Source organism: Hibiscus syriacus, unplaced genomic scaffold, assembly GCF_006381635.1.
Source record: "Hibiscus syriacus cultivar Baekdansim isolate YM2019G1 unplaced genomic scaffold, ASM638163v2 tig00110015_pilon, whole genome shotgun sequence".
NCBI lineage: Eukaryota > Viridiplantae > Streptophyta > Magnoliopsida > Malvales > Malvaceae > Hibiscus > Hibiscus syriacus.
In genome coordinates, this window is record NW_024062564.1 from 1,571,072 (window position 1) to 1,594,153 (window position 23,082).

Genomic DNA, 23,082 nt, shown 5'->3' on the forward strand with positions numbered 1-23,082 from the left:
TGGAGTTAAACTTTATCCTTGATAATCTTTCGGTTGCTCTAAATTCGAGGCTCTTGAATGATAAAGAGATTGTTGATTTTTCGTGGTCGAAATTGGTATGGCTTGGGGTGGCCCTCCTCGGGTGGAAGTTTTTGTTTGGCAGGTTTTTAAGAAGAAATTGGAAGTCAAAGTTAAGTTGGTAAAGCGTGGGGTCCCTGAGATCGTGTATAATTTTTCCCTCTTTGTGGTTTGGCCCCGGAATCCATCTCTCACTTGTTTGTTCCATCTACTGTAACTTGAAGGTTATGGTCTAAGTTCTTGAGCCTGTGGGGGCGTCGTTTGTTGTGCCTGAGAATCCTGCTGATCTAGTTTTTGTTTGGATGAGTTTGGTTCCTCGCTCGACCATTTAGTTGTTTATTCCAGGGGATATTTTATGGTCAGTTTGGAAATATAGAAACGATGTTGTTTTTTAGAGGAAGAGTTTAGATCAAACTCTATTTTTTCCTAACAAGGTATAGGGTGGTTGCATTGTATTCGGCAAAATTTCCAAACCTCCCTATTCCTTTTGATTGTTTGGTGGGAAATCCTTCTTTGGCTGACTCTTGGTCAAACAACAAGAAATCATCCTCCGGTTCTTTATCTTGGCGGCCTCCTCCTAAAGGTTTTTTTTCAAAATGAATGTGGATGGCGCAATGGACAAGCTATGGATTAAAGGAGGTATTGGTGGTTTATTACGTGATGAATAAGGTGTGGTACTAGGGAATTTTTCTGAGAGTGTTGGTTCGGGTCCCCCAATTATGGCAAAGCTTTTGGCAATCAAAGTGGGATTAGTGTTCTTCTTGGAATCTACTTGGAGATAAAAGGGAAGGCTTATCTTGGAGAGCGATTGTATCAAAGCCTTAGATTGGATCAAGAATATGAGTTCTTGTTCTACCTTATTTAAATCACTAGTGGAGGAAATAGTGTCTATCGTAGTGGATAGGAATGTTATTGTTAGGCATATTAAAAGAGTTGTGAACTGTGAGGCGGATGTTCTAGCTAAGTTAGGATTTGGATGAGGGAGTTTTTATTTCTGGTTTGTAGGAGGAAGTGATTTGGTGCGAATGCTTTTGTACGTTTTCCTGTACTGTGTATTTTTGTAATTTGGTAATAAAATTTTGAGGAACTCTTTTCCTTCTTCCAATGTCCGTCGAGATGCTTTTGTATTTTGACGGTTATGAAGGGGGTTTAATGAGACCTCTCTTTCTTATAAAAAAAAAACAGAAGGAAAAGAGGAAAGGAATTTATAAAAAAAAGAAACCTTTCATGCATATATTAGGGTTAAGTTTTTAAGTGGAAGCAATCTTTCCTGCCCTAAAAGAAAGCCTTGCTACCATTTTCTCTTGTTAGTAGTGACCGAAATGGTGATTCTATCCGTTTGCGAAACACTGAAAGATGTTGCGAGACTGTTGTAGGAGATTGTATATGTTCCATGTATCGTCGTACAGCATTAAAAGGTATAGTAAGTTGGTTGCAGGACCCCACCTTTTTCTTTGGAAATTTCTCTATCAATGAAATGCCAATGTAGAACAAGTCTTCGATGATCGTTATTCTAAACAACTGCTAAGACATAAAGTTCCCCTTATGTCGAGAGTTGTTTGGTTTCCGTCATTTACGTCCGTTCAATTAATTTTTAATGGTTTTATAAGTGATTGATTTAATCCCAGAAGATTACTTCCTTTGTTGTTTATTTATAAATGGTGTTGTCATACAAGATATCATATGCAATTCCTTTTGTTGAGATCACATCTTTTGCAGGTTCAATTTTCACAATGTTAACTCGTACTTTCATCGAGTTCTGCATCCTTGGTACAGACAACCTTCCTAGGACTTTGCTTATGTATTTGGCAAATATGCCTTATCCTTTCCCCAATTATTTCCCTACCATCCTTTGTAACACTGACAAGTTCAAGCGCACTGATATAAACCATAGCCTACAGTATGTAACCTCCAATGTATCCTCTTCGAAGAAGCCTTCCTTAACCAATTCTGCAGAATTTGATGCTATGATTCAGAGTGGAGATGCCTTTGCGACAGAGTTCCAGTTTGACGATCCGGTACTCGACCATATCGACAGAATTTTTGAAACGCAAACCCGGCAGAGTTGTACAAGGTGGATGGTGCGTAGGTGTTCCAAAAAACGACACATGTTCATTGTGGGGGGATGCTGATATCTTGAGGCCTGGTCCAGGAGCAAAAAGGCTTGAAAAGCGTATTGTCGGATTACTTTCGGATACTAGGTTTCGGTCCCGGCAATGTCCAGATGAATGATCTGAATGGGTTTGTATGGAGATATATGAAATTGGAGAAGTAAAAGGTAACTGAAAATGATGATGAATGGTCTTTCCCCCCTCACATCGTTTTTAGGTGCCTACATTTCATCAAGCACTCAGTTGTGCTATTATTTTTGTAAAGTAAATTACGATTCATTTATTATAGTACCGATGGAGCTAAAGTAATTTCTACCCTCTATCTATATTATCTATCACATACTTGTTTGGGAAATTAGGCCACTAAATAAACAATCATGACACCTGTCCAGTCCAGTCTTTGCTTGCTTTTGGGCCCTTGTGGCGGCATGGCCTCCCCCCGGTGGAAGCTGGGCATGCCAGTTGTCTTGAAAAGTCTTTATTTACTTGATGAAGTGATGAACCAAATCTATTGCAGACGGATCTTTCTTAGAATTTGAAATTTCTGTTGTGGGTGGATCTTTTAGAAGGAAGCAAGATCGGAGCAACTTCTATAGATCAACTGAATATTATGTGTTGTGAGAAACCCCTTAAGCCACTAACTGTGCATTTCTCTCAGCAAGGCACATGGTGATTAATTTATGAACATAAGACCTTGCATTCTAAACATAGACACAATTGTTGCTGTAAACTGTTATTGAAAGGTTATATTATTGGATAAATTTGTCGCATTGGTGGTTGATTTTGATGTAGATGGAAAATTGTAATTAATAAAATAATCTTAGACTTTGTTCTGACAAGTGTCAAAGGTTTTATCCTATGTACCGTAGTTGATTCGGATGTCATAATGCTCCTTAACTTGGAGGATATAAATTCCTCGAAGGGTCTGGTATTCGGAAATTTTAGTAAATGAAGAACTGATCGTTTCTGAAAATGACCTACAGAGGTATAACAGAGAAAAGTACAATGAAACTTGAAACGCAAACTTCATGGTAAGAACAATTGTTATATTAAACGTTGTTCTCAAAAGCAAAATCATATTTGTTTTCAGCTTCCACAAGGCATGCACATGCCCTAGAACTAAACCAAATTTCGTTCTTTTTTTTTCTTTCTCAATGGACAAAACTGTGGAGCTGTCATATCAACAGCGAAAAGTTGCGTTGGATATCGACAGACAGAGAAGATGTGGTTTTTTTTTATCAGCATTATGCAAAACTCAACACCAGGAAAAGTGTTTCTTCCAGTTAACTTCATCACTGCTGAAGTAGAAGCCATCCTCTTTAACCAACCAAGAACACTTGTTAAGAGGACCACACCTTCGACTGTCTCTCCCAACCCTAAACGCCTCGAAACTCCTCCTCTTCCCATCCCATTTCAACGTACACAAGTAGCCAAAATCGCCCCATATATTGGTCTTAACTCGCCACCCGTAATCGTCGCCTTCCTGTAGGGCACGGCCACCCATGTCCCCATCCTGCTGTGACACGCACCAGATCACCAATGGCAGCGATGAGTTGTTGGAGAAGCCGTTGATCACTCGAACCTCATACTCAGTGCCCAAAAACTGTCCTGCTGTATAATACACTGACATGAAGATGATGGCACAAGCAACGAAAAGCATTAGCAGAAAACGAGTGGAATTCTTCATGGTGGTCAAAATAATGATGATCAACCTTCTTCTTCTTCAACGATGACCACCTCAATTCTCAAGGAACAAGAGGTTTGATTGGAATCCCCATTAATACGGGCAAGTTTTATTCTCTTAACAAGTTACCAAGCTAAGATGAGCTTTCTATGGTAAGTCATATATATATATATATATATATATGGCCGACCATAATAAGGTAACCTTGGATTTGTTGCCTTTAATATCGCCTTGGTCACCACCTTTCCTTTCTATAATCTTTTCAATTATTTCAAAAAAGCATAGTTTTTCTCAACAAAAAAAAATCATACTAAATTTTATATATAATTTATTAATTTCAAATATTTATTTTAAGGTAAATTATATATTCAATCACTCGCCAATTACTTAGTTTATGTTTTGGTTACCCAACTATTAATTTTTAAAAAAATATATCTAACGTTACTTTTTTATTTTATTTTTGTCACATGTCGTTAAAAAAAAAGTAATGTTGTTGTGGTGTTTTTTATTCTTTTCAATGATGAAGTGTCATTACCTTATGATAACACATCAATATCACCATTACTTTTTTTAACATTTGATGATCAAAATAAAACATAAACTTAACGTCAAGCATGACCTAAAAAACATAATAGTTAAGTGATTAAAAAGAAACAAAATAATAGGTGGATGGAGAAATAAATTATTTATTTATTTTATTTAACATGCATATATATTTATTTTTCATGAATTCAAAAACAAATGATTGTTCATAAATTAATCAAAAATAAAATATAGTTTAAAACGAATAATTATAAATTTTATATTATTTGAAAACAAAATCAATAAACCAATTTTTTTCATCCTGATTGCCAATAAACCAAGAATGGAGTGAATACAAAGAGCCGGGTCAAGGTGCGAGGTGTCACATCAGGCATTAATCCAAGAGGGCGACGCAATCTTTTATAGTACTGTCTCCGGAAACTTTGCAATATTTTCCAAATATGTATTGTCATTATTTTTCCATCATACACCTTGTTTACAAGTGCATTGTTTTCTGCCGTTTATTGTACATTATTAGATATAGTCAGTGATGAAATTATGATCAAATATTAGAATAGTATTATTATTTATTTTTAAGATAAATCAAAATATAATTTTATTCTTGATAGGATATAGTTTAATTTATTAAAATTTAAGATCAAATTGATAAAACATATAAGTAGTATGTGTAATTATATTAGATCTTTTAACTATTATGTCATTTTTTTTGTTAAATATTATTCATTAGTAGTTCGATTGCAATACTTAAATAATCAGATAACCTAAATGACAAAATTTTAAAATCGATAGTCAAAGTGAAAAGGACTAATAGTTAAATAATAATAAATCATAATAATTAGAATAGTTGTTGAAGTCAAGGTAATAATTTAAGAAATGGTAAGCTACATAAATGACCACTTACATTTGAGAAAATTTTTCTTTACCCACTGATGTTTTAAAACTAACGCCTTGGTCACTAATGTTATCAATATATAACAAATCAATCACTTGTTACTAACAATTGTAATTGAGGGTAACAAAATGCTGATGTGATGTGTTAACTGACTGACCTGTAGACTTTTCTATATAAGCCACGTCAAACTTTGATCAACAATATTCCACCACCTCTAGTAACGACGGTTAAAGATGAGTGACCGATTTGTTATAAATAGATAACATTAATAACCAAATCGTTAGTTTTGAAACATCAGTGGGGAAAAGAAAAAATTTACTCGAACATCAGTGACTATTTATGTAATTTACCCTTTAAGAAAACATATGAAAAACAACATAGCAAATCATTCATTGCATGCAAAAGGTAACAAATAGCGGAAGATGAAAGCAAAGCCAATTGATTGAAGTCTTGCATTGCCAAAGAATAAATTTCCCAGTGTCAAAACAGTTGTCAACACCAGGGCAAAAACAATGATCACCACCTGCATTACACAGTAATTATAAAACCTGGAGATTCTATTTGTCTGTGTTCCTATTTTTTCTTTATACAAAGCTTCTAACAGGGCAGCGAGTTCTTTCGGAGTTGCTTCAATGGTAAATTATGAAAAAAGTAATAACATGTAGTTCACTAACACTATTCATAAACAAAGAAAGAAAAACGACAACGGGACGCGGTATATCTGCTTCGTGAATTCCTAACCTCAATGCGTTGAAGCAGATAACTTCCTTGGGAGCTGCTTATCTTGCTGCTTTTTCAGATGGTTCTGAGCAGCCGCATTGACGATCTTGACAAAGAAGTTCATAAGCATAAGCCACACAATGGTGTTCCAGATCGAAGAAAAAGAAAAATCCCACTTCCCCTGAAAAACATTTTGCAGAACAGATTTAAAAATCATTTTTACAGAGTTTATTTAGAATGATGTATTCCTAGAGCGGATGACGATTTAAATTCAGGTTAAAATAGATACGTTTTTTGTACCGACTCAAGGAGTACCTTGATATTTGAAGGAACTGGATGTGGGGCAGCCAAGTACTTTTCCTTAACTGCATTAAGTTTTGCAGTGAGTGTGGGCAAGTACGAGTCAAATCCAGGTACGAGGCTGCTGAGCACCCAGATCAATTCGTTCTCTATCCATTCCAGGAGCTGATTATTACAGACAGAGATGATAAAAACCGTCTGCAGTGAAGGAATCGAATACATACACATAAGATGTAGAAGTTTGCGTTTTTCTGATAATAGTCGAGTCCAACTGAATCATTCGAGAATGGATAGATTTTCATGAACACCATAATCAAACGATAAACAATTAAAGTATTATAAGAGCTTCAACTCAGGGGGTAGAAACAAATTGATTCGGTAGAAAAGATAACAATGGGGAACTGATGCTCTGCTTGTATGATAAAACACAAAGAAAAACAACACCAACCTGTATGTGAGTTTTAATAATCGCCTTCCCAATCAATGTTGCTAGAAAGAACTCCCAAAATGGAACCCCAAATTGTCCACACATGATGCCGGCAAGGTCAAATAAAGGATTTGGGACCTGAAACATGGTTCAGTCAATCAGCAGGTTTACATGATAAAATCTAAAAGCAGTGACATAAAAAGCATTTATAAACTGTGGTGAACTTTGATGATCTTAAGTGAAAATAACTAACAATACTTGGTCTTTAAATGCTTTTCAAGTTTCTCCATTATACTCTCACAACATAATGCCACACTTCATAATTGACTCGTTAAAATTTTCACATCAAATTTACATTTATCAAAAAAAAATTATAGGTTGAGAAAACTTTTACTGAGACGGTTATTGTCATAAAGTAGGGTACTACCCTGGAGAAAATGTATCCAAAGATTGATGTTTTTAGGCAACATTGTGGGTGTGGGTGCACATTTGCTTTTTCTCATGCACGTGCAAACAGAAAACAGAGATAACAGAGATAAAAGAAGCTGCAATTAAAATAAAATGTCTAAAGCAGCATCAATATTTTGCTTGTTCGAAACGTAGGGCTATGAAATGAAAAAGGTGAATTATAACTAACCGAGGCAAGCACTAAAATGGTGAAGAAGTTCATGTGTTTGGAGTGGGATAACAACCAGCGCTTGATCTGGTTCAGGCGAGTAGCTATGACTCCATTATTCTCACTTGAGGAAGCATCCAATTCTTCCATGGCGTTAAAATTGCTGCCTGATAGACTGGCTGCATAGAGAAGTAGATCAACTTGAGCTGGATGATTTAACAGTATGGACAAGTAGAAAATTTAAATAGAAAGTAGACAACCAACATTTAGACAAAGAACAGAGAAGGATTTTAACTTCATAATCACCTATCATTGTGGAGTCAAACATCAATAAAGGGAACTAAATTGCAAACTCAAGCGAACTAGATCAACAAACAACGTTTAAAAAAATTAAGGTACGGATCAAGACAAAAATTTAAGCAATAAATCCAATTTTCATGAGGGTTACAGACACAAAGCGCCTGGCTTCATCTTGGAACAGGTCTCAAGGAATTCCTTTGCATATTGCAATGTTAAACCCAAAACCACTATCGTAACCATCAAATTCAATGCTAAAAGGATTACGGCCTCTTCAAGAAATGCTCTCCCAGCCTACCATAAATAAATTCTTCTAACAAATCGTGTTATTCTAATAGAACAATAAAGTATAAAGACAATTCTCTTACCTGCCCTTGAGATGAAGTAAGGAGGAAGTTCTCCAATTGCGGTCCCAAGACCCCATAAGATAGCTTCCATCTGCACCTGTGGCAATATGCTGCTAATGGGAACCCTTGACCCATGTGATGGTGAAAACAATGGGGGCCCAAACTCACTGCAGGGTTTGTCTAGCCATGAAGGACCTCTCTTCAATTGTATTGTATCATAAGGAGCACTTTTCAGGTCTATTCGTCCACATTGCATTGCTTTTATTGTGAAGAAGGCAATATGAGGACCCAAATAAAGAACAAAAGTGTGTAGACCAGATCCTGGAATACCGAAGGTTATGTAGAAAGTTAAAATCTGATCAAGGAATATTTCTTCTGGTGTCCCAAAACTTGCAAGAAAAAAAATGTAGAATAAAAGTATAATCAGATTAGATTTCAGAAAAATTCCTTGGCACAAAAGCGGACATAGCAGAAACCACACAAATTGATATCCTCTCCTTCATCACAAAAGAAATTCGAAAACAAATGGGTAGACCATACATGTCAATTTTAGAAATAATAATTAAAGTTATTCCTAATGATTAAATTATCCCAGTTTATTTGATTAATACAGATCAAGAAAACCTAAGCCAATTTATTTTTTTAAAAAAAGAAAGAAAAAGCAGCAATAACTAGAAAGAACCACATCTGAAAGATAAGGTCTATCTTTCAATGCAGAAGAAATTGCATATTTCCATAAATACCATTTCACATCTGATATGTCAGCCATTGTTCTGAAGAAAGTGTTTCAACAGCCTACATCATACCAGTATAGTAATAACAGCAACAGAAAATCACCAAATCCTTCTAATCATGCTTTATTCATCAAACATACTCCAGGCAACATAAAAGATCTTCATGAAATCAATATTCTTACCAAGACCAATTGAAGATGCAACACCAAGTGCAATCCACCATAATCCAAATTGAATATACTGAGAAACTTCCTCAACATGCTGTGAAAAAATGTAATCGAGACACCAAATGTTGCTTATTGTTTCTGTTAATCTGATCATGATAAATGATGAAAACTACAAATGAAACAGAAACTGTTTCAACTGAACAATGTACAAAAACTCATCATAATCACCATAAAAGCAAAAAGGTACAAATGTATATTTCATTAAAAGGCAACAAGGCACAACCCATCCACCACAACCACCCTCACTCTCCCCACCACAACAGACACAAGAGAGAAGAAGAGGAGGAGGAGGAGGAGGACCAGGGAAACATATTAATAATGCTACTTGCATCTCTCAATTGCATGGTTAAATGGAGCAGACAGTGCACAACAATCACAAAATCTGAACAAAGAAAAACCTCAACCACATACAGATGTATGCTGTACATCGAAATAAATCCATGAGAAATACACATGAAAATACTAGGATAAGCTACAAAGCATTACCTTTCCATGAGGGCCCTCAATGGTCACAAGAAAAATTCCAAGAGCTGCTATTAGGGTGTTTAAAAACACAATCCAGCTGCCCTTTGCAAAAAGATAAAATACTGATTGCTTGAAATATTCAAAGATAGCCAGAATGAACAGCCTTAACGTTTTGAAAGGCTGTGTTGTCAATGTCAAATTCTCTAGTTCTTGTCTCTGTCTCTTACGAAGATCTGCAAAATTTAACAAGCCTATCGGCTATGGGTCAGAAAGAACTCCATGACTCATGATTCTCTCTTTATACAGCACGTGCACATAAAGCTACCTTCATAAAAGAAACTAATGTATCCACGTCTAATTCATTTAAGAAGGATAATATGACAAAAAAGAAGTTTGCGATAGAATTTTACTTGTTCGTGTAATAGGGAGCTCCATGTTAATAACCAAATCAATTCTTAGAAAATATACTACATTACCTTCATTGATAATAGCTAAAAGTGTTTCCCGTAAGTTATTATTTCAATTTCCTGAGTGGTATAAGGATTTAAAGGATTGGAATCAAGAGAAGATAGTTAAATGCACTTATAGTGGTGTTCAATTATTTGAAACAGAATTCCCAAAGAACTTATTAGACAGTATTCAGATGAAGAATATAAGAGAAACAAAGCATGAATACTTTCAACAACAAGGCAAGAGAAATTTTGACCTATCTTCATCAAATTGACAGCATCTCATAACCATAAAAACTTTAAAACAAAGTAAACAATTTCATTTTTCTTTACGCGGCTTTGCCAGAATATGGAAAAGCAATCTTTAATATATTCAACTCACATTGATCTTTCAAATAATCAATCAAACAATTTTTAGAGGTACTCAATTTAATCAATTATTGATTCTTACACCAATTAAATCCCAATTAATCTATTTAATAAACTAGAAAAATAATAAACAACAAGAGATATGGAAAAACCCAACATGATTCGAGTTCTTAAATAAAATTATGAGGAGAAAATAACCAAATGACAGAAAAAGGGGAAAATAATAACGAAAGATTCAAAAATTCAGGAGAGAAAAAAAAATCTATAGCCCAAGGAATAAAAGTTATAAAATGGTAAAAAATGCATGCCTTCAATCGTCCTACGCATCCGTTGAGAAGAAGTCCCGCGTTTGCTTGACCCCATCTCTGAACTTACAAACTACGATTAAATCGATTTACTTATTTCAAATTCTCAATAAATTTCGAAATTTTGGCCAATATATTCCGCTTTGGGGCCAGGAATCAGACGGGTATAATCGAACTAATTGAAAAGGAATCGAACATTTTTCCCTCTTTTCAATCACGAATAATAATAATATCAAAGAATGTTGTTTGTTATTTGAATGAAAATTGAGATTCAGATAAGATGAAATCAAGAGCGGGAGAGAGTAATTTTTGCGTTAATATCTCCTCTCTTCCTACTTTTAGCTTATTTCGCGCGTAATATCAATAATTAAACAAAGTAATAACATTAGGGTAAACTACTTCAATAACCATCAACCTATAGAATTGGTATCGAAATTATCAGCATTTTCAAATTTGCATCGATATGATCACTGAATTATTTAAATAGGTTCAAAATAATCACTAGCCGTTAAAATCTGATGGAGGGGCGACGTGACAGTTAACATAAATTTATATAATTATATATTTGATCCTCAAAATTGTATATTCTATCAATTTAGTCCAAGTTTTAATATAATTCAAAAAATTTAATAGTTACACATGTCATAACCTGATTGGAGAGTTTTTTAATTAATTTTAATATTTTAATTAAATTATTTTCATATTATTACTTTAAACAAGTTTAAATTATATATTATTTAAAAATAATATATAATTTAAACTTATTTAAAATAATTACTTTACAATTATTTTTAAATGATAAATGAATAAAAAAATTTGTGAGAAAGTATAAAATAATATATAATTTAAATTTGTTACAAATAATTATTTTTAAATGATAAATGAATAACAAACATTGTAAGAAAAAATAATATATAATATATTTATTTATTTATTAAATAATTATTTTACAGTTAATTTTAGATGATAAATGAAAAACAAATGTTATAAAAAATAAAAATATATAATTTAAACTTGTTTATAAATAATTATATAAAAATAATATAATTTTAAAATATAAAATTTGAAACTCATTTTTGCTTTTAAACCTTGCATTAATTAATAATTTATTTATTAGAATATTGTTTAAGTAGTCATTCAAATAGTTTATCTTATAATTTATTTATTAAAATATTTATTTTTTTATGTATATTTAAAACAAGACATGTAAAAGGTTTAACAAACTAGTCACAAATATTGGACTTGTTTCAATGGTTACGGCGTGTTCTCCTTATGCCTAAGGTCTCGGGTTTAATTCCTTTAGGTATTAATATTTCACTTATGTTTGTTTTCACTTTAAACAGATCGGGACACGTTTCACCATTGAGTTGTGGAAAATTTCATTTAATTAAAATATTAAAATTAATTAAAAGAAACTCTCCAATTAGGTTATGACATGTGTAACTATTAAAATATGTCTCAATAATCGATTGACACATAGAACATCCTGATTAGAGAATTAATTTTTCAAATTAAATTAAAATTAGGACTAAATTGATAGGATATATAAATATTGAGAATCAAATGTGTAATTATTCAAATATATGTTAACTGCCATGTCACCCTCCGTTAGATTTTAATGGCTAGTGGCTATATTGAATATATTTAAATAGTTCAGTGGATACATTGACGTCGATTTTTAAAATAATCCATAATTTAATTTTTTATTATAATGTATTAAAAATATTAATTATTATAAAAATGCAGAATTTTCTTAATCTAACTCGTAAATTATTATTAATTATGAAATGCATAAAATACCAACAATAATTATCCTAAATATAATTTAGTAAAATCCTATACCACAGGATAAAGTAAAACATGCATGTGTGTGTGTAACTGAAATTAAGATAAATATATGAAACTCAGATCCTTTAAATAACAACCAAATCTTATTATCCTTTAATATCTACAAAGAATAGACAAATGAATGGTCAACTAGAAAACTAAATATAATCTAACGGTGCAGAAAAAAAACACGTTAATTGCATCACATTTTATGTGCAAAACATTTTATATAGTGGTTGTGGTTTTAATATCTAACGTTCGTTATTAATAGTATAAAACTCATTTTGGATTGTCGACACTCATTTTTCATCCCATTTAATTATTATTAACTAATTTTTAGTCTATGTTTACAGACCAATTACAGCATCCCAAATTTGGCCCCAATTACATCATACTCAAACCAAGCCCAATCAACTGACCCATAATACAAACAACAACACGTTCGTTCAGCCCAGGGACGAAGCCCAATGTGAGAACCCAAACAGTTAGGGTTTTCCATATTAGCTCCAGTCGCCTCCTCATCACAGTCGTCCAATCAAGTTGGAGAAGGATGGCCCAAATCGCACCAAAATTAGGGTTTTACCTTAACTCTTTCACAGTCGCCTCCTCATCACAGTCGTCCGATCAAGTTGGAAATTATCCTTCATCATGTATGCATGTCAAACGTCAATATATACTCGGACAAGGGATAACGTTGCTTCTATTTGGTTTTTAGCTTACTCCTTGTGGTTTAGATTTCGTTACTTCAAGTTTTGACAAAGATATAGATAAAGCCAATTTGAATACGCTCAAGATCAACACAATCATTTCAACCTCATTGAAGAAAAGTGGTCAGAAGTTATCTGACATGGACAGATGTGTCAGAAGAAAACGAAACGAGCTTTAAAATTTTTGAAAGGGTGATCTGGTGATTGAAAAGATCTTGTCGATTCATAAGGGTTTCCGTGAGAAATAGATGTCTAAGGGAGAAAATACCATATGTTGTCAATAAGACCTTTTCTAGAGAAATATTATTTTTTATAGAGATTGATGAAGATAAATTGTGTGGCCATGTAATTTTGATTCTTGTTTAGAAATACCACACTCGAAAAAAAAAGGAAAAGAAAAAAAAGAATAAAGAATAAAGAAGAAGAAAAAGAAAAAAGAAAAAGAAAAAAGGATAGATAAGAAAAAGAATAAGGAAATTTGAAAAGGGGCTCAAGACGAGAATCCACAAAGATTGTTTTAAAGCCAAAAGAAGTATTTGAGGTGAAAATCTAAAAGGGCGATTACATTTTGATAGGCACCAGGCAAGTAAAACACCCACAAAAGTCTAATATTTTGAGAGGAGCTTCACATCTACAGATATTTTGGCAACATTTGCGTTCTTCTAGACAGAAGTTTACCTCAGTGCTCTAAATTATATCAAGTTGATAGGTTCAGAAACATTCATGCTGGTGATACTTGAGGCATTTGACTTTATTTATTGATTTTTATCCTTTCCATGATTGTCACGACTTTGTAAAAATTCCAACTTCCTTCGAAATGAAGACAGAACACAAAGACATAAGATGATCAGATGGCTCTTCAGAGTTGCAAGCTTGAAATCATAAGTTGTTACATTGATATCTCAGTAAACCATAGAGAGAAGTGATTAAGAGGGAGAAGTATTGGTTCTCCACTTTGGAGTCAAAGGAAAATTGAATCAACATTTGTGCATGCATGAGAACATCATTTGCATAAAAGAAATGCATTACATTGCATTCGCAGTTTACACATAAACATATGGTTTTTACAGATCTTCCAATGAAAAGAGAGGATTCTTGGTATTAAAATCCCAACAAGTGGAAGCTAGAATTCAAACCTCAAATACAAGGAATCATGTTTAAAGAGGCAGAATCTGAAAAACATGGTGGGCCTAATCCACAGAGGAATCATTACTTTAAAGTGGGGCATGTTACCCTACCACTAAGTCATTTTATAAGTAAAAAAATAAAATGAGAAATGTTTCTCATTTAAATCTAAAAATTGAAATTTTTGAAAAGTAAGAAAGGTTTCTTACCTAGTAAACTATTTCCAAATTTAAGTCTTTCGGGCCATCAGTAAGTCTTTCGAGCATGATGCTTAAATTCGTCGGGTTATCTGTAAGTCTTTCGAGCAAGATGATAAGTCCTTCAGGCAATCCATAAGTCCTTCGGGCAGGATGTTTTCACATGTCTCTCGAAAAATGAGAAAGGTTTCTTATTTAAATCTGAAATTTGAAATTTTTGAAAAGTAAGAAAGGTTTCTTACCTAGTAACTATTTCCAAAATTTATAAGTCCTTCGGGCCATCAGTAAGTCTTTCAAGCATGATCCTTAAATCTTTCGAGTCATCTGTAAGTCTTTTGAGCAAGATGATAAGTCCTTCAAGCCATCCATAAGTCCTTCGGGCAGGATGTTTTCACATGTCTCTCGAAAAATTAGAAATGTTTCTCATTTAAATCTGAAATTTGAAAATTTTGAAAGTAAGAAAGGTTTCTTACCCAGTAAACTATTTCCAAAATTTATAAGTCCTTAGGGCCATCAGTAAGTCTTTCGAAGCATGATGCTTAAATCCTTCGGGTAATCTGTAAGTTTTTCAAGCAAGATGATAAGTCCTTTGGGCCATCCATAAGACCTTCGGGCAAGATGTTTTCACATGAGTATCGAAAAATGAGAAAAGTTTCTCATTTAAATATGAAAATTGAAATTTTTGAAAAGTATGAAAGTTTTCCTACCTAGTAAACTATTTCCAAAATTTATAAGTCCTTCGGGCCATCAGTAAGTCTTTCGAGCATGATACTTAAATCCTTCGGGTCATTTGTAAGTATTTCAAGCAAGATGATAAGTCCTTCGAGCCATGCAAAAGTCCTTCGAGCAGGATGTTTTCACATGTCTCTCGAAAAATGAGAAAGATTTCTCATTTAAATCTGAAATTTGAAATTTTGAAAAGTAAGCAAGGCTTCTTATCTATTAAACTATTTCCAAAATTTATAAGTCCTTCAAGCCATCAATAAGTTTTTCGAGCATGATGCTTAAATCATTCGGGTCATCCATAAGACCTTCGGGCTGGATGTTTCCACATATCTATCGAAATATGAGAAAGGTTTCTCATTTAAATCTAAAATTTGAAATTTTTGAAAAGTAAGAAAGATTTCTTACCTAGTAAACTATTTCCAAAATATATAAGTCCTTCGGGCCATCAGTAAGTCTTTCGAGCATGATGCTTAAATCCTTCGGGTCATCAGTAAGTCTTTCAAGAAAGATGATAAGTCATTCGTGTAACACCCCCAACCCGTACCCGACCCGGATACGAGTCTGAGGTGTCACATTGACTTTTTAAACTTTGACTATTGACAAAATTCAAATAAAATTTAAATCTTTCATTAAAGTAAAAGTGGTTTAGATACATAAATTAACCACAATACCCAAAATCAATCAGAGCATAACTAATTCAACCAATTAGTACATGCCAACTATACTCAAAATAACCAAAAACATTTAAATCCTCTATTTTCTGATCTGAAATTTTGTAAGGGAGGTGCTGACATGTCTTACTCTTCTTCTCTTCTCTTCTCGCTTCTTTAACCTATGTGTGAAACAATGTCATGCTAAGTCGATGACTTAGTGAGGCATAAAAAAACACATATAATGAAATTCATACCCACTAATCATGCATGACTGTTTTATGCTATCAAATCATATAGCTCATTTATATATACATCAACATATATATACACTTGTACCATGTCACGAGAAACACACATATCATTATATCAAAACATACATATTTATGTACAATCATTTATATTATTATCAATTTGTACATTAGTCCTTATAATTTTATACTCTTATCCATAATATCCTTAATTATCACATCATAGCACATATATCAGTTCACAACGAAATAAACATATAATCATACCAAGTTTATTTATCTTATTATTTTTATTAGCCCATGAACACATGTGAGAACTATAGATATGTGAGTCTATAGAGGTTGTGCACTAATGCTGTCACCATAGCTCGTATAAATGCACCGAAGTGCCACGTAGAATTGCACCGTAGTGCCGCGTAGAAATGCACCGAAGTGCCATATAATAATGTCCATAAGGACCACATATCATTCCTTAAGAATCATATACATATACTAGGGATCAAGTATGTATCTCACAATACTTCACACATGTTCCAAAGAATATATATATGTCCCGAAGGACCGCGTAGACCCTCGACTCTTGGCATGCCAACTATACCCCTAGCTCTCATGACACATAACATGGGCATTATCATTTATGTCATTTCACATGTTCACATATTCATATTACCTGGGCATGTAGTCTCATAGTTTTTGAACATAGCTCATTATCATATTTTCATATAATCACATAGTCACATAGTTCACTTACACGTAGATCATTTCCATATAATTCACATGTTACATATCTCAGGTTCTTGTATTCATATAACATATAATCACATAGTTTACTTTCACATATACATGTTCTCATATAGTTTCTATCATTTCTCACACAATCACATTTATTCATGTTTAGTATTTCATCTAAACCGTATAATAATGGCATATACTCATATCACCGAATAACTTCACCTGAATATATCTTTTGTTCATTTCAATGCTTAAATCATATAACACATAAGTTTTCCTTATGTCATTTATACTACTTATTCATATAATCTTATGTTATCTCCGAGGTAAATGCTACCTAATTTATCTCATTTTCCATTTATACCAGTTTAATCTATTTATTTAGTTAAATTTTACTTAAATCCTATATCATAATTCTCTTTAAATATAATTCTTCTCTATAACACTTATCTTATAGTTTGGCATCATCATTTATACTCAATTCCCTTCACTAATATATTATTCTCATATTATTCTATAGTCTAATCTTATTTAACTCATCACCCTTCTCTTGTAGTCATATAAATCTATTATATTGATTCTTATAATTGATCACATTTACTATGTAACATGTATGGTCACCTATCATATAACCTATTTCACATTCTCATGTAATCATATAGATCATTCATATTAATTCCTATAACTTATCACACTGCATGCATTCACACAAATCATTTAATACATACTATAATATATATATATCACATATACCCAAATCAAACATATGCATATGATCATACATTCAGGCCTTCTAATATAGGAAATTGACTTGTTGCAAGTCTTATTTCCGTTAAACATCATAAACTAACTTGTATGCACTCACCTAGCCTCACTAGTCAATTCCAATCTCTTATCTTTCCCCTTGATCGATCTTACTTGTCAATGATTCCGGAACTTGATTAGGCTCTGAATCTACATAATTATACATTTTAAGACAATTATTAGATACCTATACCTTGTAATTTGATACTAACAACTTAAACGAACTTATTAAACCAATATTCACAATTTTCCTTTAGGGGAATCGGTTCCCTACTATGGGGGTATCGATTCCCTCATGACATTCTGGAAATTTTTGTTCGTTTGAAGGGGTATCGGTTCCCCTTGAATGGGTACCGATTCCCCTTACCCAGAAATCGTATTTTTAGCTCGAAAATCACTTCATTTTCAGATCAACACTTCATACTTCACTCCCTTTAATATTCATAACTTTCATACACATACTTAAACTCATTTATACTCCATAATCACTTCTTTAAACTCAAAATTCTATCATTTACATGGCATTCAAGAATCATACTAAATTTCCAACATGTTCTAAAACCCATTCTATCACTTCATATCTCTTAATTTAACCCTTGACAAGTCAAATTAAACTTCAAAATCTATTAACTCCTTCTATTTCAAAAATTCACTTAAAAACTCATTTTTCTTAATTTCTCATAACTTGCTAATCTTTGAGTTTTAAGCCACCTAAAGCTTTCCTTAATCTTTCTTAGCATCCCAATAATCAAAACAAGCTTTAAAACGAAAGAATTAACCAACTGAAGACCTACTTACCTTATACAAGGCTTCACGGTGGAGAGGAGGAAGAATAAGACTGGAGAATACTCTGGAGAAATTATCTCATTTCCCACGTTTTTATATCCCTTAAAAAGAGAATAAAAAAATCTTCTCTTAGAAAAGACCATAATACCCTTGTTATTTCCAAACTTTACCAATAAATCCAACATCAACTTTCCTCAATTAAATCCATGAACTTTTAACTTATTTCAAAATCGAGCACATAGTTTTTAAAATTTGTAATTTAGTCACTGACCCTGATTTAGGATGTTACAATTCGAGTCATCAATAAGTCCTTCGGGCATGATGTTTTCACATGTCTCCCGAAAAATGAGAAAGGTTTCTCATTTAAATATGAAAATTGAAATTTTTGAAAAGTAATAAAAGTTTCTTACCTAGTAAACTATTTCCAAATTTGGTAAGTCCTTCGGGCCATAAGTAAGTCTTTCGAGCAAGAAGATTAAGTCCTTCGGGTCATCTATAAGCCTCTCGAACAAGATGATAAGTCCTTCGGGTAGGATGTTTTTGAATGAGTTTCCAAAAAATGAGAAAATAATTTCCAAAGTTTCTCATTTAAATATTTTCTGAAAATGAATGTTTTGAAAAAGTAACTGATTCAGAATCCCAAAAAGCGAGAGATTCAACTGACACTCAAGTCTAGACATACTCCCATATTCGGTGGCTGCGAGACAAATTTGCACAAGAAAAATTGATTTTCAAAGATTATGTTGAAATCCAAATCTTCAAGTATGCTCTTTCAAAATTTTCAAACATATACTAATAATTGGTAATGTTTAATTTTCATATTTGATGTTCTTGAAGACAAGAGAAGCGAATCAAACTCGATTCAATCTTCCCTGAGTGATAGTGTAATTGATCAACTACCCATATCTGATATTCCCTCCAGAAGAAGCGGAACAGATCCATCTCTATCAAGATTTGATATTCCCTGAGTGATAGTGGAACAAGTCTACCTCGATTCAATCTTCCCTGAGTGATAGTTAAATGAATCAACTCCCCCATATCTAATTTTCCCTCAAGAAGAAGCGTAACAGAAACCTCTCTTTCAAGATTTGATATTCCCTGAGTGACAGTGAAACAAGTCTATCTCGATTCAATCTTCCTTGAGTGACAGTGGGATGGATCAACGTCCCCAGATTTGATTTTCCCTCAAGAAGAAGCGGAACAGATCCCTCATCATATTCCAAAGCATGAAGTTGACCGAACAAAAACTCATTGTCTCTTCGTCTTTTCCCTATTCCTGTTGACACAAGAATGGGCAAAGAGGGGTAACCGTCGACACTCATTTTTTGTCCCATTTAATTATTATTATTATTATTAACTAATTTTTATTCCATGTTTACAGACCAATTACAACTGCCCAAAATTGGGCCCCAATTACATTATACCCAAACCAAGCCCAATAAGTTGACTCATAATACAAACATCAGCCTGTTTGTTCGGCCCAGGGATGAAGCCCACCGTGAAAACCCAAACAGTTAGGGTTTTCCATATTAGCTCCAGCCATCTCCTCATCACAGCCGTCCGATCAAGTTGGAGATGGAGGGCCTAAATCACACCAAAATTAGGGTTTTAACCTAATAGCACTAAATCCAGCCGCCCTCGCTCACCAAAATCAGCCACCCAGTCGCGTGTATGGTGTACGTGCCAAAATTCTTGGCTTCCCGCCACGTGAATTGTCCGTTTCACCTATTCCCCCGCCACCGTCGTTTCTGCCAATCTGAAGCCCTGCAATGTCAGAAACTCAGATCAAATACACAAGCAACCAAACACCAACACAACACGCAAATGATAATTATTTCATTTGTAATCATTTCATTTCAGAAAAGCAAAAAAAGCAAAAAAGTTATAAATTTTGGGTTATATAAACCCTAACCAAATATGTAAAAGGGTACATACTCTCCAGATTCAAAAGTAATAAAAGCAGATATTTGAAATTTTTTTCAAGGTGTATTTTTATTTATTTTATAGTTTCGAAAAGAAAAGAAAAAGTAAATAATTAACTACTTTGCTTGTAAACAAAAACGTGAGGATAGAGTGGTTACCTGAGTCGTAAGGAGAAGCCTTCGTCGCGGTCGGAGTGCGAGAAAGCCGAGGGAGTTGAACATTTGGTGTTTTTTAGGTTCGGTTAGGGTATTTTTTAGGGAGTTTTAGTCCTAGCTCTAAGCCAGAGGCTGTTTGAGGCGGCCGACAGTATGTTGGCCAAAGCAGTTAAGAGAAAACAAAAAAGAAAGGATTTTTTTAGAAACTAGGTTCAAATGAATTAAAAAAAACAAGTTATTTAGATAGAGTAAATTTCGAGGGATATTGCACATAAGTCCTCCAATGTTTAGTGCCTTTTTGCATAAAGGTCATTGGTAGGGACCATTTACATAATTTACCATTTTATGTTTATGTTATATAAATTTTGGTTTAATATCAATTTAGTCCACTGTCTTTTAGCGCGTTTTTGCATATTAATCTTGTAGGGGATGAATTAGTAATTTTACCTTAATTGTTCAAATATGTATATTTTAGGCTAAAAATTGGAATATTTATGAAGTAGTCCCTAAAGTTTCTGTATATGTATACTTCAAACCTCAAATATGATTTTTTATTTATTTTAATTCAACAATGTATTTCTAATTTATTTTAATTTATGTTTTATTTATTTTTCATTCCTTTTAATTTTAGCACTTAATATTGAAAATGTTCATTTTAGTCAATTGTATATTGTATTTTGTTCTAAATTTGGAATGATAGTTTGATTATTTATGTTTTAGTCCTGCTTTTATTTTATTTTAATTTTTTGCATGTTGTTTGCATATTAATTCATTTTAGTCCTAATTAATTTTGTATGATACCCTCATAAGCATAACTTGAATTGATTCGAAATAAATTGACTAAGGGTAATATTCGATCATTTTAATATTGTCGTAAAGTGACTGTCTTAACGTATAAGAAAGTTACTTTCAGTAGTTTAAAATGCAAGTTTATCTCATTTAGTGACATGAATTAAATCGATTTTATTTATTAAAATTCAGGGTTGAGAAAAAGATCATATTCTTTTAATTAAATTCATCAAGAAAAGACTTTTAGATCGAATATAAGGTATCGTCTTGAGATACTTAAATAATTGAACATCCTTATTCTCATTAAATATTGATAAAGTAAATAATTAATTAATTACTTGTTTGTTATGCTTATAATTCGCTTTAGTTTTGCATGTGTTTTCTCGATAAGTTCTCAAAATAAAAACATTTGAATCGATATTGAGAATAATAATATTTTTTCATTTCTGTCAGAGTAATAAATGATTGCTTTAAGGCATGAAAGGTCATTTATTCTCGATTGGAAATAATTAGATATTATTGTTTTCACTTGAATCAATATTGAATTTTAAGACAAAATAGTAATATCTCTTTATTTAAATTGAGGTAATAAATGATTGTTTTAATGAACGAAAGGTCATTTATTCTCGATTGGAAATAATTAGATATTATCGTTTTCACTCTTAAAATTATTTTGGGTGTTATTATTTTGAAATTAATGGTGAAATGTAGAATGAAATTTTAATATTTCTTTATTTCGATTGGAGTAAGAATCGATTGCTTCAAGATATGAGAGATCGATTCTTCTCGATAGAAAATATTTAAATATTATCATGTTTCGTCTAAGAATTCAAAGAATGTTATTTTTAGGGGATCTTAAATTAAATTAGACTCAAACTTATAAATTTAATTGCAAATACAATTAATTAATGTACTAGGTACCGATTTAGGGCGTTGTGGGGTGCTAATCCTTCCCGACATGTAACCGACTCCCGAACTCGAATTTTGGTAACGCATACCACAAGTTTGTTGTTTTAATTAAAATTAATATTTTATTAAAATGACAAATATGTTTTTGGGTGCCCAATCACACCCTAATCAAATATTAGTGGCGACTCCTCGAACCACGTTTTTATCATTAACCGATCATTCAAAGAATTATTTTCGAAACGAGACTCCCTTTTCTCCCACTAGGAAAAAACCGTTTCGACATGGTGTATAGTTACCTCGTCGATGCTTGAGTTGACCAAAATACCAAAATTTACGATTCGTTATAAAAGCTATTAGGAAACTTATGCGTTTAGTACCTAAACTATAAATTTTAGTACGTTTAATACTTAAACTTTCATTTTTTTTAAAAATTATACTTAATGTTTAGTTTTTATTTTATTTTAGTATCCTTGTTAAAAATGTAACGTTAAGTTTTGAAAAAATAAAATAAAAGCTTAGGTACTAAAACAGACTAAAACTGATGGTGTAGATACTAAAACGTTAAGTTTTTAACAACCGGTATTAAAATGAAACAAAAATTCAATGTTAGGTATATTTTGAAAAAATTAAAAGTTGAAGTACTAAAATAAATCAAAACTGATAGTTTAGATACTAAACGTGTAATTTACCCAAACTCATAAAAATCGATCGAATGATTGTCGTCATATGTAGCATCTGTTACACTTTATACTAACAAAAAGCATGGGAATTTTACGAGACTTGCATGAACTACTGTTATCTGTACATTGAATCAAAATCATAAACATGAAGCATTTGATAACAATAAAACAGGAAACAAAAGTGTTTAAATATGAATAATATGAAAATTTAAAATGCATAAAATATGGGTAGGGATGTAAATCAACAGAATCTTCGATAAATAGTTCGTGAATCACTC

At 32.6% G+C, this 23,082-nt stretch overlaps 2 protein-coding genes across 3 annotated transcripts; both read right to left on the minus strand.

Moving 5' to 3' along the window:
• Positions 1–3,422: 3,422 nt before the first annotated feature.
• Positions 3,423–3,868, minus strand: LOC120212721 (S-protein homolog 24-like). Its single transcript, XM_039210938.1, has one exon. It carries the CDS (start codon positions 3,853–3,855, stop codon positions 3,424–3,426), a length of 432 nt encoding a protein of 143 aa, XP_039066869.1. The 5' UTR covers positions 3,856–3,868; the 3' UTR covers position 3,423.
• A 1,956-nt stretch (positions 3,869–5,824) lies between these two features.
• On the minus strand, positions 5,825–10,822 carry LOC120212719 (vacuole membrane protein KMS1-like). Of its 2 annotated transcripts, none has more exons than XM_039210937.1 (8): positions 10,547–10,822; positions 9,442–9,653; positions 8,911–8,989; positions 8,016–8,315; positions 7,372–7,529; positions 6,756–6,872; positions 6,323–6,505; positions 5,825–6,113 (listed from the first exon to the last, which is right to left on the minus strand). In XM_039210937.1, the coding sequence occupies exons 1-8, from the start codon at positions 10,599–10,601 to the stop codon at positions 6,030–6,032; spliced, it is 1,188 nt and encodes a 395-aa protein (XP_039066868.1). In that variant the 5' UTR covers positions 10,602–10,822; the 3' UTR covers positions 5,825–6,029. The 2 variants fall into 2 exon arrangements, with proteins under 2 accessions (XP_039066868.1, XP_039066867.1); XM_039210936.1 differs by having other exon boundaries at positions 5,826–6,188.
• Between the last annotated feature and the right edge of the window lie 12,260 nt (positions 10,823–23,082).

Coding starts and splice junctions, on each gene's coding strand:
- LOC120212721 (XM_039210938.1), bottom strand. CDS start 3,855: ATGAAGAATTCCACTCGTTTTCTGCTAATGCTTTTCGTTGCTTGTGCC.
- LOC120212719 (XM_039210936.1), bottom strand. CDS start 10,601: ATGGGGTCAAGCAAACGCGGGACTTCTTCTCAACGGATGCGTAGGACG. Junction 7,530..8,015: donor TTACTTCATCTCAAGGGCAG/GTAAGAGAATTG, acceptor TTCTCTATGCAG/CCAGTCTATCAGGCAGCAAT. Junction 6,873..7,371: donor CCATTTTAGTGCTTGCCTCG/GTTAGTTATAAT, acceptor ACCATGTTTCAG/GTCCCAAATCCTTTATTTGA.